This window comes from Lissotriton vulgaris, unplaced genomic scaffold (assembly GCF_964263255.1).
Source record: "Lissotriton vulgaris unplaced genomic scaffold, aLisVul1.2 SCAFFOLD_1795, whole genome shotgun sequence".
Lineage (NCBI taxonomy): Eukaryota > Metazoa > Chordata > Amphibia > Caudata > Salamandridae > Lissotriton > Lissotriton vulgaris.
In genome coordinates, this window is record NW_028251578.1 from 12,678 (window position 1) to 26,112 (window position 13,435).

Genomic DNA, 13,435 nt, shown 5'->3' on the forward strand with positions numbered 1-13,435 from the left:
CCCTATGATTCCACCTGCGCCAGACTCCCTGCTGAAAGCAGTCATGCTATTGAGATTTGACCCCTCTATTACCAAATAAACTAGGCTCCTTGCTGACATCACAAATTATCTTTAAAATCTAGGGAATAAATCACATTTAAGATCTCCTATACAATCAGCAGTCAAATACCATGAATTCAAATACATTTGTTGTTTTATTACATATCTAAAAACATACATTTCATATTAATATATAAAATATAGTCATCTTTGTGTACATTTCATAGCCTCATGATTGTTTTGATAATGTTAAAGTAAATTGAGTTTGATCCTGGTACACATCTCTGTAGTGTGGATTTTAAAGGCTCTTGATGTCCATACATGGGTGGTGTTTGGATGTTTGGTTATGTATCATTAATACAGATTTATAAAGTATTGGGTTTCAAATGTATTATGCCACTAATGTCTATACAAACCACTTGTTCCTAAATATAATTTGTTCAGTTTACAACTTGTTGCTGATAACGTGTAAGGAAAGTGAGTTTGACCCTGAAGCAAACCCCTGTAGTGTGTTATATATAAGGATGAGTGTGCTCTCATTCCTGTTCTGTGGTGGTATGGTGATGACATTGGGACACGTGGAGTGGTGTGGCTCACTGGTTAGAGGCGGCAGACCCAGAAGCAAAGAATGGCCCGGTACCAGGGTTCAATTCCCGACGCGGCAGGGTCGTGGACCAGGGTCAGCGGACTCGATAATTCTCGCCTCGGTGCCTACTCTAACCAGGGATCACACTCGGCAACTCTGAGCATTAGCTTGCCTCATCTCTACAATGGCCCCCCACATTCGCCAGGGATGCCTGATTTCACCTTGGAGATACCCAGTAGGGACCATCTCACAGGGATAGCCAGGACGGATTCCCCAGCGGTCTACAGCCCCAGGACGCCTCAGGGCAGCAGTGCGCTTTACAAGACACATACATTTACATTTATATTTACATTTACATGGTCGGCAGCAGGAAGAACTTCCCGGACTCATAACTTTGTTAAAATGAACTTGGTGGAAAGCATTCGTTTCTACTATCTTTGGCTACTGAAGATGTATCCTTTCTTCTGATGTACATATTATATCGAAGAACTCCTTCCTCTAGGCAAGGCTGGGCTATGAGACCACTGTTTATTTGGCAGCTCCAGCAACACAAAAGCACCTTACAGATGATTCAGAATGCTACAATCTAGTGTGTGTTCACTGATGTCTCTGCAGAATTGATAACATACTAAAGCTCTTCATACATTCACGGCACTGTAATGGTGTTTCCCCTGTGTGTATACGCTGATGACTTCTCAGATTTGAGGAATCACTAAAACTACTTCCACATTCATTGTAATGGTATGGTTTTTCCTCAGTGTATGTTCGAATATGTTTTTGCTTGTCTGATGACCCACTAAAGTGCCTCACACATTCACTGTAATGCTATGGTTTTTCTCCTTTGTGTGTTTGCTGATGTTTTCGAATATTTAATAACACCCTGAATCTCTTCACACTTTTATTGCAATGGTATGGCTTTTCCCCAGTATGTGTTCGCTGATGAATCCTGAGAGCAGAGGAATGACTAAAAATACTTCCACATTCACTGCAATGGTATGGTTTTTCCCCAGTGTGTGTTCGCTGATGTATTTTGAGGTCTGATAACCGACTGAAGCTCTTCACACATTCACTGCAATGGTATGGTTTTTCTCCTGTGTGTGTTCGCTGATGAATCCTGAGAGCTGAGGAATCACTAAAAATACTTCCACATTCATTGCAATGGTATGGTTTTTCCCCAGTGTGTGTTCGCTGATGTATTTTGAGGTGTGATAACCGACTGAAGTTCTTCACACATTCACTGCAATGGTATGGTTTTTCCCCAGTGTGTGTTCGCTGATGTATTTTGAGGTCTGATAACCGACTGAAGCTCTTCACACATTCACTGCAATGGTATGGTTTTTCTCCTGGGTGTGTTCGCTGATGAATCCTGAGAGCTGAGAAAACACTAAAAATACTTCCACATTCATTGCAATGGTAGGGTTTTTCTCCTGTGTGTGTTCGCTGATGAATCCTGAGAGCTGAGGAAATACTAAAAACACTTCCACATTCACTGCAATGGTATGGTTTTTCCCTAGTTTGTGTTCGCTGATGTATTTTGAGGTCTGATAACCGACTGAAGCTCTTCACACATTCACTGCAATGGTATGGTTTTTCACCTGTGTGTGTTCGCTGATGATTCCTGAGAGTTGAGGAATCACTAAAAATACTTCCACATTCATTGCAATGGTATGGTTTTTCCCCAGTGTGTGTTCGCAGATGTATTTGGAGCAGTGATAACCGACTGAAGCTCTTCACACATTCAGTGCAATTGTACGGTTTCTCCCCTGTGTGTGTTCGCTGATGTATTTTGAGGTTTGATAACTGACTGAAACTCTTCACACATTCAGTGCAATGGTACGGTTTTTCCCCTGTGTGTGCTCGCTGATGTCTTTGGAGTTGGGATAATTGACTGCAGCTCTTCACACATTCAGTGCAATGGTATGGTTTTTCTCCTGTGTGTGTTCGCTGATGTCTTTGAAGATTTGATAACCGACTAAAGCTCTTCACACATTCAGTGCAATGGTACAGTTTTTCCCCTGTGTGTGTTCGCTGATGTCTTTGGAGTTGGGATAATCGACTGAAGCTCTTTACACATTCATTGCAATGGTATTGTTTTTTTCCTGTGTGTGTTCGCTGATGTCTTTGAAGATTTGATAACCGACTAAAGCTCTTCACACATTCATTGCAATGGTATGGTTTTTCCCCTGTGTGTGTTCGCTGATGAACATGGAGTTGTGATAACTGACTGAAGCTCTTCACACATTCAGTGCATTGGTATGGTTTTTCCCCCATGTGTGTTCGCTGATGGTCTAGGAGTGCTAACTCACTAAAGTTCTTCACACATTCTCTGCAAATGCATGTTGCTTCTCCTGTGTGTGTTTGTTGATGGCTCTTTCGTAGTGATGACAAACTAAAGCTCTTGCTGCTTGTGTATGATTTTTGTTTCTTGGTTAGTGTCTCTGGGTCAGGTTTATAATTATCTGCATCCCATGACTGGGTTTTCTGAGGAGCTAACATGGTTGATAAAGCCCTTGTGTTTTTATCACATTCCCTGTATGTGTGTGGTATTTTGGATGGTTGATTTCAGATTTCACAATGAAATACAAGACTCAAAAACTACACATATTATATTTGTGGCAAGTAAAGCTTCTTTGTAGGTGGTTATGTCTTTAGATTGAGAAATGGTTTTGCATGTTTATGAGTGAAGATTAGTCTTCGTTCTGGTCGAAGCAAATTGGGACAGTCTGTTGTAGATCAGAGACCCTCTCTTTCCTTTGCCCTTAGTTGTCTGGCTCCACTCCCTTGGGCTTTTCTCTTGCTTCTGTGGTTTGGCCAGGAAGAGTTTACAATACACCTAGCGTGCTGAATGGTGGTCTGCCATCATTACAGGAAGCAGAGAAATGCTGTATCCACCTCATACCGAACACATGATCAAAGCTGATGGTGGAGGCCTGTTTATACAGGAAGTGGTTTGTCAGTGTTGTTGCCTTAATTTTCTAGAGGTTATTTCTTAGTCCTGTTGCGTGGAGGTGCACAGCTCAGACTCTTACATCCACTGAATTGCTCTTGACTGCCTCTTCGAGGATCTATCAGTTTATGTTCAGGTTCCTCAGTCTGCAGATCTTTTCCTGAATATTGGAGCTAATTTTTTTTACCACTTTTTTCAGATTTGCACGATTACTGTCATTATTCAGGATCATTTGAGCATCCAAGGCTGATTTCCTATTGGATGTAAAGAGATTTAAAATCACTACATGGAAATGTAAGAGTATGCAAATACACAATATTTAACTAGTTATAAAAGACCCTTTATGAAAGTTACCAAGAGATATTTCCCCTACACAGATATTTAACTAAATGTTCTATTGAACATGTACATCTTACTTAATTCAGAAAAGGAGGTAATTTTTCAGTGTTCTCACAGTAACTTAGTACAGAAAGAGCACACATGGAAAGCCCACTTGCTAGAAGTACAGCTTTACAAAGACGCACATAGCTAAGATTTCATTTAAACAAGAAGAGATTGTGTAAGAAGAGATGGATCAGGATGTGCTGCTGTCACTTCAGTTTCAGGAAGTTTATAACAACAGTAACCCTTTCAAGACTACATGACAAAGAAAACTCTTCATGAAGTTTATAATAAATGTAACTCTTCAGGAAGTATATAATAAAGCTAACGCTTCAGGAAGTATATAATAAAGCTAACGCTCCAGGAAGTATATAATAAAGCTAACGCTCCAGGAAGTATATAATAAAGCTAACGCTCCAGGAAGTATATAATAAAGGTAACGCTACAGGAAGTATATAATAAAGCTAACGCTCCAGGAAGTATATAATAAAGCTAACGCTCCAGGAAGTATATAATAAAGCTAACGCTCCAGGAAGTATATAATAAAGGTAACGCTACAGGAAGTATATAATAAAGCTAACGCTCAAGGAAGTATATAATAAAGGTAACGCTTCGGGAAGTATATAATAAAGCTAATGCTCCAGGAAGTATATAATAAAGCTAATGCTCCAGGAAGTATATAATAAACGTAACGCTTCAGGAAGTATATAACAAATGTAGCTCCATTACCACTCTTCTTCACAGTACTTCACAGTTTATACTGGAGGAGCTGATGTTCTAACTCCTGTCTTTACTTTTCTGTGTGTTAAGTTTTTTTTTGCCACATTCCTAGGGATGGTCCAAGCATTTGTTGGGAAGATTGTACCATTTATTATAGAGATTCCATCACTACTAGTAATATACCTGCGACATCGCTGCTACCAATACATGTCTGCTTTTTATCTTTTTCTGCCTTTACCAGGGTATCTAACTAAATGTCTTCCGCTTAGTACCAGCATGCTTCTCGGTCAGTGGATGGAGCAGTGGAAGAGTAAGACAAGATGTCCATTGCTTGAGGGGGAGTGCAGCTCTTACACCTCTGGATATTTCTTACATTCAGCTCCCTTATGGCTGCTTACTCGCTCAGCAGGGTTCATTGACCACTAAAGCAGGGGAGTGACACAATGAACACAGCAGACATCAGGTAATGAAGTAATAGACAAACGCCATGATAGCGTAGAAGGATCAAAAGCATCTTCAGAGAAGCTCGCCGGGGACATAAAAACGGAGGAAGTGCACAGGCAGCAATTTATGAGGTACAAACAGGGGAGGCGAACATGTAGGTACATGCTCCATTTTGGGTCTGTTTCAGGCTTTTACTGAGCTGGGAATTGGGGTGCACTGAATCTTAATCCTGAGGCTGATAAAAGCACTTGCTGCAAGGGTGTTACCACTTTGACCCTTTACAAGAGGGGAGCCGAGCCTTAGGAAGCACAACACCTGAAGGATGCCTGCCCTGAGGGGAAGGTGAGGGTCCGGGTGTCAGAAAATATCAGCAAGGGACATAAAAGGATCCTAAGAAACACAGCGGCAGAGAGGCGAAATCGTCACCCTAGATGGAGAAGAGCTGGGTCCTTCACTGTTTCCGGAACAGTAAGTGATATTGAATCTATCTAAGGTTAGGAGGCATAGAATTTCATCGGGTCGGAGCTAAGACATGGAAGGAGAAACCTTTCGTTCTGGCTCTCCTGTGATGAGGGATATGGGCCAGGTTTAGATTGGATGGAGCGTAGCGTTCTGGTTGGCATGTAAAGTTGCATCCAGGCAGCTAGGCTGGTTACTCCTTAGAGCTCTGTTTTTTAATTAAGTTTTAAACAGTTGTCGTGCATACATTTGCCCAACGCAGATACACAGTTTTTAGATTTGGCACAAAAGCCAGTCGACTCTGCCGACAGGGAAATAATTAGCTGAGTGTCATCAGCATACAACACTAGTGAGATATTCCAAAATATTTCACTACTTCTGCCAGAGGTCTGATATAAATATTAACAAGCATTTGCAATGCAAATAGGTCTCACATTTGTGAGTTAGAGCTATTGACGTTGTGAATGGCAATTATTTTTTACCTACACGTTTTATTTTTAGAGTGAATGTATGTAGTGTGCAAAATCCCTTGGAAAGGTCCTGCACTTTGAAATAAATATATTGAAAAAGACGCAAAGTGTGGATTGTGTAAACAATTGCTTGGCAAGTACCTCATGGGTGAAGTGTCGCCACACATGTACACCGTGGTGCTTTACTAATGAGAAACTAATTAATAAAAGTAGTGCTTACAGACTAACCAACGCGATCGGAGCATGTGAATCCAAATCCCGGCTGCTCTTTCATTTTCTAGACTATTTGACTCACTCTACTGCGTCTTGGTTATTCCCCAAACACTTGGAGGCAAGGAAGTTTGCCAAGGGGATGGGGGGGAAGGGGGACTTCGGGGGTACATGAAAATGTATTCATTGACTAGTTGTCAAAGTTAGCCCTGCGCTATTAGTTAAAAGTGTGCCGATTAATTATACAAAATGCCAGAATGCGTGTCAGTTTTCACAGCGCTGGTTGATTAGTTTCCTTGCATTCATTTTTGTATTTAAACTTTTACATGGCATCCTAAGTAGGTTACCTAACCCCAAAGCCCTGAGTTGTTAAATGACCCATAGTAGGGAGTGTTTTACAGCTGAGCAAATGTGTCCAAATATAATTTTGGTAGTGCCATGGAATGATCAGCCAATGAGGTACTCGATGAGCAGGTATTTAACGACAAGTTCAAAATGTTCAAAATGTACGGTATTGTGGCTGTTGTTTTTTGTTCACAACCACGTCTCTGAATGTGTTTATTAACACAGAGCTCCATTTAGCCCAAGGGTGAGCATGCGCTTTACACATGGTAATTTCATTTCATTTCATCTACCAGACAGTGCTCACAGAGGGCGACTAAAGCACAGAACAAAATGTATTCATTTATCCTGAGTGTGAAGGCACCTGGAAGGTTTAGGTGCCCGCCCTGAGAGGCTAGAGATCCCTGCGCTTCTACAGACTCTGCTGTGCTCCTCTGCACCAGCAGGGCACAGCTCAGAATCTTCTGCTTCTGCTAAGAATAGGTGAGGGGGATGAGGTTGGAGCATGCAGGAGTTTTTGGCAGGTTTCCAGGTTATTGAAAGTGATGATACTGACGGGAGACAAAGGAGTCTGACTTTGTCTGTTTGTCTGCACCAGTCTATTTCTCTACCATCTACGGGGCTCACGGTCATTTATCCATTCATCTCTCTTTGTTAGAGGTGTGTGAGCCAATATATTAATTAGCAGGTAGAGCCAGCCCGAGACAAGCCAAAGCGTATACGAACCAGTGTGCGAACCGTGAAAATGATCGGCATCTTAATCATACAGTAAACAAGATGCAAATGTGTAAATGTGCGATAACGTCTCTTCAGAATTCAAAAAAGTGCATTTCGTTACCGCGTCACTTCAGTAAACAAGATTATAGCGCTGAATTGGGAGGACGTTATTAAAAGTGCTAGTTTTAAGCATGAGCTAAAACACTGCCGCTCCTCCGGCCTGACAACATTGCCAATTGGGAACTAAGGGGCGTCAGTTGCCATGCATACCCCGAATGTTGCTTAGAGTCTTAACATATTTAGAGTAACATCAAAATCCAGTTAATTAAACACAAGACGTTTTTGTATAGCACGGTTCGTGAACATGCATATTTCAAAGTGGCAATAATAAGGATGAAAACGGAAGTGCCGGCAGGCGAGAAAACACGAACGGCAGTGGGGGGAGGGTGTAAAGTCACAGAGTGAGGGAGGGGGCGGGTGGGGTGGGGAGACAGAGAAGAAAATAGTGTTAGCAGTAAAGGGGCCAATAGCCGTGGAAGGATACAAATGATGAATGAGGAGGGACAAACAAGCCTCAAACCAATCGGAAGGCAGCATTTAACCAGTTTGCTGCTACCGCGATTTCGCGGTAGTGCAGAACTTACGCAAAACACGCGGGGCTGCGTCGGCCGTGCGCAACACTACGAAGGTAGTGCTCGCAGCGTGCAACGGCAGCACTTATGGGGTTCAGACAAAAGCCAATGGGCATAGAGTGGGCGGAGCTTCCACGAAGCTTCCACACAACAGTGTATAATGCATGCCTCTCAAAGCGATGGTAGCGCATTCATGCTGCACTGCTAGGCAAGACCTAAAAAGGGTAGGAATGAGCTCCGAACCCCAAGGGACACCAGGAGCCAGTCCTCTTTTTGATGAGGCAAAAGGGGAGGGTATAACTTTAAAAGGCGACTTGTTCAAGTAGGGGACAACCAGAAGTCAAATATGACGGTATAGATAGTTTTATTGTAGCTTCTTTCATCAGACAGAGATCCCACACACCTGCCTCAGCAACCACCACTCCTAGAATGACCGGAAGAACAAACTAGAGTTCCAATGATGACCAGTCAAACTCGCGTGGCAGGTCAATGAGGAAAGAGAGAGAACCATCATAGCTAGCCATCATGCTAGCTACCCTGAGGCGGAAGCCGGGGTGTTTGCTCTTTGACTTAATTTTAATTTTGTATTGCACGCACACTGTTTTATGTTGATTTTAGAACTTGAAACTGTGTAAATCTTTGTAGCACTATCTCGAGCGCTTTAGGGGGAAGATCAATATCCCTCCTTAGCGTCAACACCCACGTGACTCGGGGCCACGCCCCTCCCATGTAGCCACACCCCCCTCCTCCTCCTCATTACCATGCTCACTCCTCGAAAGCGCAGCGGTCGAGCGCAGCGGGCACACCATCAGCACGCCGAAGACACGCCAAAGACTAGCCCGTCTGTGCCCGTCCGTGCCAGGACGGGGCACGAGGCAGAGGCTCTCACTTCCCCTACATTTTCAAGGCTGGTAAGATCGTCATCTGAATTGAAAGCGCTGCGCCCTACCCCCAATCCGAGGTGCTCAATATTTAACCTCCACAAAGTCGGAATACGCTCTTGCTCGGACTGTAAACTGTCCACCTCAATATGCCAACCCCACCCTGACACCTCCAGGAGACATAGGAAAAGCAAATTACTGCGCAAAACCGAACCTCTAACTTACGTATTTTACAGTACAAATTGCCGATCATTGCCCAAACATAAATATGATATCTTCAAACTCCTAGCTGAAAACGGTCCCAGTGCCCTTTTCTTGCCCGAGACCTGGCTGCACGACAGCGCCGGGCCGGATGTTGCTACCGCCCTCCCCGACAACTATGCCATTGTCAGAATAGACAGGGACAAACAGCTAGGTGGCGGGATAGCTATTATCTTTAATAGAGAACTAAAATGCACCCTGGAACCTGTAGCTATTCCAGACTGTGAAGCGGGTCTATTCAAAATTTCCTTGAACCCGAATTTCACAATGTCAGGCCTTCTGATTTATCGACCCCCAGGCAATTCCTCTCAATGGGTATCCAATTTAGCCAATCTTATCACCCCTTATTACATCACTTTAAGCAATTTTTCCCTGCTGGGTGATTTGAACCTGCACCTAGAGGACCCCACCATCCCCTCCTGTTCTAACCTACTTGAAGACCTAAAGGCCCTAAATCTGTCCCTGATAAACTCTAGCCCTACTCATATAGCTGGCCACTTGCTGGACCCTATAATATCCAACATCAGTGAACTAAGTTGTATTGCCACCTTGCCCACAGGCTGGTCTGACCACCATCTTATTAAATTCAACATTACTTTTCCACCCTCCCCCAACCTGCAATATGATGCTCAAGGCTCATATAGGAAAAACTGGAAACTAGTAGACCTAGAACTGCTAAACTCGGCACTACAACAAAACCCACCAAGCTGTAGCTCTAACATGGATTGCCTAGCAACCGAAGCGCAAAATTGGCTCAGCGATGCAGCCAACAAATGTTTGCCCCCTACTTGCATCAAAGGGAGCAGACACCGCCCTCCGGCTCCATGGTATAATGATAGCCTAAAGATCGAAAAATCCAAATGCAAAGCGCTCGAACGCAAATGGCGTAAGAATTACGCCCCTGATGCAAAAAGAAGCTACCAGGAAGCCAGGAATCTTTATCACACGGCCTGTGCAAAAGCAAGAGCTGCTTTCGTCTCAAAAACTATTGTGGAAGCCACAAATATGCCAAAAACCCTCTTCAACAAAGTTAAAGAACTGGCTGGTGCACTCACTACAGCTGATGCACCCCCATTAAATACAATGTCAATGCCAGGCGTTAGCATGCTTTTTTACTGAGAAAATTGATAAAATCATCCTAGAGATCAAGGCGAAAAATACAGAACTATCCTCTCTCTCTGACCCTGCACCAACATCCCTTGGTGACAACTTACTGGAATCCTGGCCTGCTCTTTCAGTAGACAAGCTGAAACTAATTCTTAAAACCATAAAATCCGGCTCCCCCAGGGACCCCATTCCTATCAAAATCATTAAACAACTTGGTGAAAACTCATTGGAGATCATTGCTAATCTTCTGAACTCATCCCTTGATCTTGCCACTGTCCCAGCCTTATGGAAACATGCCATGGTTACGCCCCTTCTGAAAAAACCGACTGCAGACCCGGAAATCCTCGCTAATTACAGACCCATATCCCTGCTCCCGGCATTTTCCAAATGTTTGGAGAGACACGTACATTCTGCTTTAGCTACTTTCGCAGAAGAAAACTCTCTACTACATCCATCACAATCTGGCTTCCGGGCTGGCTTCTCTACAGAAACCGCCCTGCTCGGAGTCACTGAACACATCCGAAAGCTACTTGATCAAGGTCAGACGGTCGCGCTCGTGCTATTGGACCTGAGCGCGGCGTTCGACACCATCTCCCACGAAACTCTTATCAAAGAATTGCACAAAAATGGTGTACGAGGAAAGGCACTGGATTGGATCCGGTCCTTCCTGACAAACCGAACCTTCCAGATCACATCATCACGAGCCGTTTCGGACACCCTGCCTGCATCCCATGGAGTGCCCCAAGGGTCTATTCTAAGCCCTCTGTTTTTTAATTTAGATCTCAAACCCCTGGCCGACCTTGTTGAACAATCGGGTCTCACTCTTATGAACTATGCCGACGACTCCCAAATCATCTTTTCCCTATCCGAATCTTGTCCTCACTCTCCTTTGCTACTCAAAGACGGACTCCTAAACATCCTGAACTGGATGACAAAAAACCAGTTAAAACTAAACGGCGACAAGACGGAGATACTGGTCCTGGGAAAAGATCAAGATCTGTGGAATCCCGTACACTGGCCTGACCAGATGGGCGCCCTTCCTACCCCGGTGACCCACGCTCGAAATTTGGGCTTCATTCTGGACAATTCCCTATCCATGAACCAACAGGCCAGTAAAGTAACTGGCCTATGCCTCACTATAGTTAAATGGTTGAGGAAGATCCTCTGGATGCTGCCTTTGTCCACGCAAAAGACCGTAGTCAATGCCCTCATTACATCAAGGCTTGACTACGGCAACATTCTGTACCTGGGCGCAAACAAATCTGTAGTCGGCCGACTGCAGGTGGTGCAAAACGCAGCAGTTCGGCTACTATGCAATATTCCCAAGAACTCTGGAGTCTCGAACCATCGTCGGAAACTCCATTGGCTCAGGATTGAAAACAGAATCCGCTTTAAAGCCCTGAACTATATGTTCAGAATTAAAGCAGGTACAGCACCTAAATATCTTCAAACCCTCGCCTACCTCTACACTCCCAAGCGAAACCTTCGGTCGCAGACGGCAGCCTTTTTCTGCGTACCGAGATTCAAACGGGCGAGAACAGGTGGCAGATCCTTTGCCCATCTGGGACCCTCCCTTTGGAACACGCTCCCTCCCTTCATCCGGAAGGAAGAAAATTACATCAGATTCAGAAAGCTTGTTAAGACCTGGCTATTTGAACAATAATACTCAACAGCCATTTCCCCCCTTTTTCTGTCCTCAAACTAGCTGTGTCTAGGTGCCGGGAAACCCTTTTTGGGTAGCTGTTGCGCCCTATAAATTGAAAAAATAAATAAATAAATAAATAAAATCACTCCTTTAAAAAGAAGGTAAACCAGGCCAGACCTTTGCCCTGTACCCCCCGGTCAGTGAGGCGAGTTAATATTATTGCAGGTGAGACAGTGTCGAAGTTCGCACTTAAATCTACGAGTATCAGAGTCTGGGATTTGCCAGCATCTGCCGTACTGCAAAGGGATTCAGTAACTGTTAAAATAGCAATTTTGGTGCCGTATGATCTAATTCCATTTTGGGAACAATCTAATAGTTTATATTGTTCTAATATTTTAGTTAGGAGATTGTTTACATGTTTCTCCCCATCCTTGGACAGAAACGACAGAAGAGAAATAAGTCGATAGTTTTCTGGATGAGTGGCATTTAGCGAAGGCTTTTTAGAAGAAGTATAACCTTGGCGTGTTTCCATGATATTGATACTTCTTCAGAGCTCAGCAAGAGTTTGGCTAATTCTAGAAATATGGGTGTGACGCTCTCCTGAAATGTTAAAATATAATCAGGTTTAAATGGGTCATCCGGAGATCCAGATTTCACTTGACGCATTAAGGTGGAGATAGAATCTGTGTCAAGTAGAGCCAATTGGATCAAGGGAGCCCATTGTGAGTGGTAGGTCCCTGTGTCAAGAGAGGCAGGTCTGACTGTTTTCTCACCCCTGTTAAAGTAAAGATAAAGATCATTGACCAAGCTTGCTGCAGTGGCTGTTAGAAGCTTCCGATAATCCAGGAGTGGAGGTGGGTTTAACCAGGTTGTTCACAACAAAGAAGATTACTTTTGAAAGCTTGCTGCTGCTCTTGATTTGTCGGCAAATAATTTGACACAGAAAGTTTTAATCAGTTTCATGTAGCATTTAATCGCTCCCAAGTATTGCATTCATGCTGCAGCATCATAGGATTTGTAGCAAGCGCACTCTAGTTCTTTGAATTGCTTTTTTATGAGCACTGCTTTATAGAACCAAGCAACTGGGGGGCTGCTTCCTACTTTTATAGAGCTTGGCAGGAATAAAATGATCCAAGGCAGAATTGAGCCATGATTTGGTGGAAGACTTCGCCCATTCTATGTTGGAGTCTAATAAAGGGCACACTCCTTTCGATAAAACATGAAAAGGCAGATGGGTCCAGTTTATGCCACTACCTTCTCATTGTGGGGTTACCGGTAATGTTTTTTTCAACGCTGGGTGTATCAATGGCCATTGGCACTAAATAATGGTTTGACCAGGTCACTGGAACAGGGGGAGCAGTTTTAAGGGTGCCAGGTTGTAAACCTCAGGGTTCAGCAGATGGACAGCCTAGTAGTTGAATGTTTTAATAACTGAGCTAATTGGAAAGTGGCTGTGTCATTAGTAAAGTCCTGGATTTCTTTATTGTTGATTAGATCAAGATGAAGATTCAAGTCTCCAATTATGCTCAAGTTGGACAATTGAAGTGAGTGCAAGGTAGAGCACTCTATTAGAGATTCCCTGGGGAAGCATCGG

The 13,435-nt window shown here is 43.6% G+C and overlaps 1 protein-coding gene across 2 annotated transcripts in view; it reads right to left on the reverse strand.

The window, feature by feature from the left end:
* Positions 1–212: 212 nt before the first annotated feature.
* Positions 213–13,435, reverse strand: part of LOC147662837 (uncharacterized) — a 254,639-nt gene continuing 241,416 nt past the window's right edge. For both annotated transcript variants that reach the window (XM_086950868.1, XM_086950869.1), the window contains exon 2: positions 213–3,826. In XM_086950868.1, coding sequence (XP_086806994.1) covers positions 1,451–3,121 — 1,671 coding nt within the window. In that variant the 5' untranslated portion in view covers positions 3,122–3,826 and the 3' untranslated portion in view covers positions 213–1,450. The remainder of the gene's footprint in view (positions 3,827–13,435) is intronic.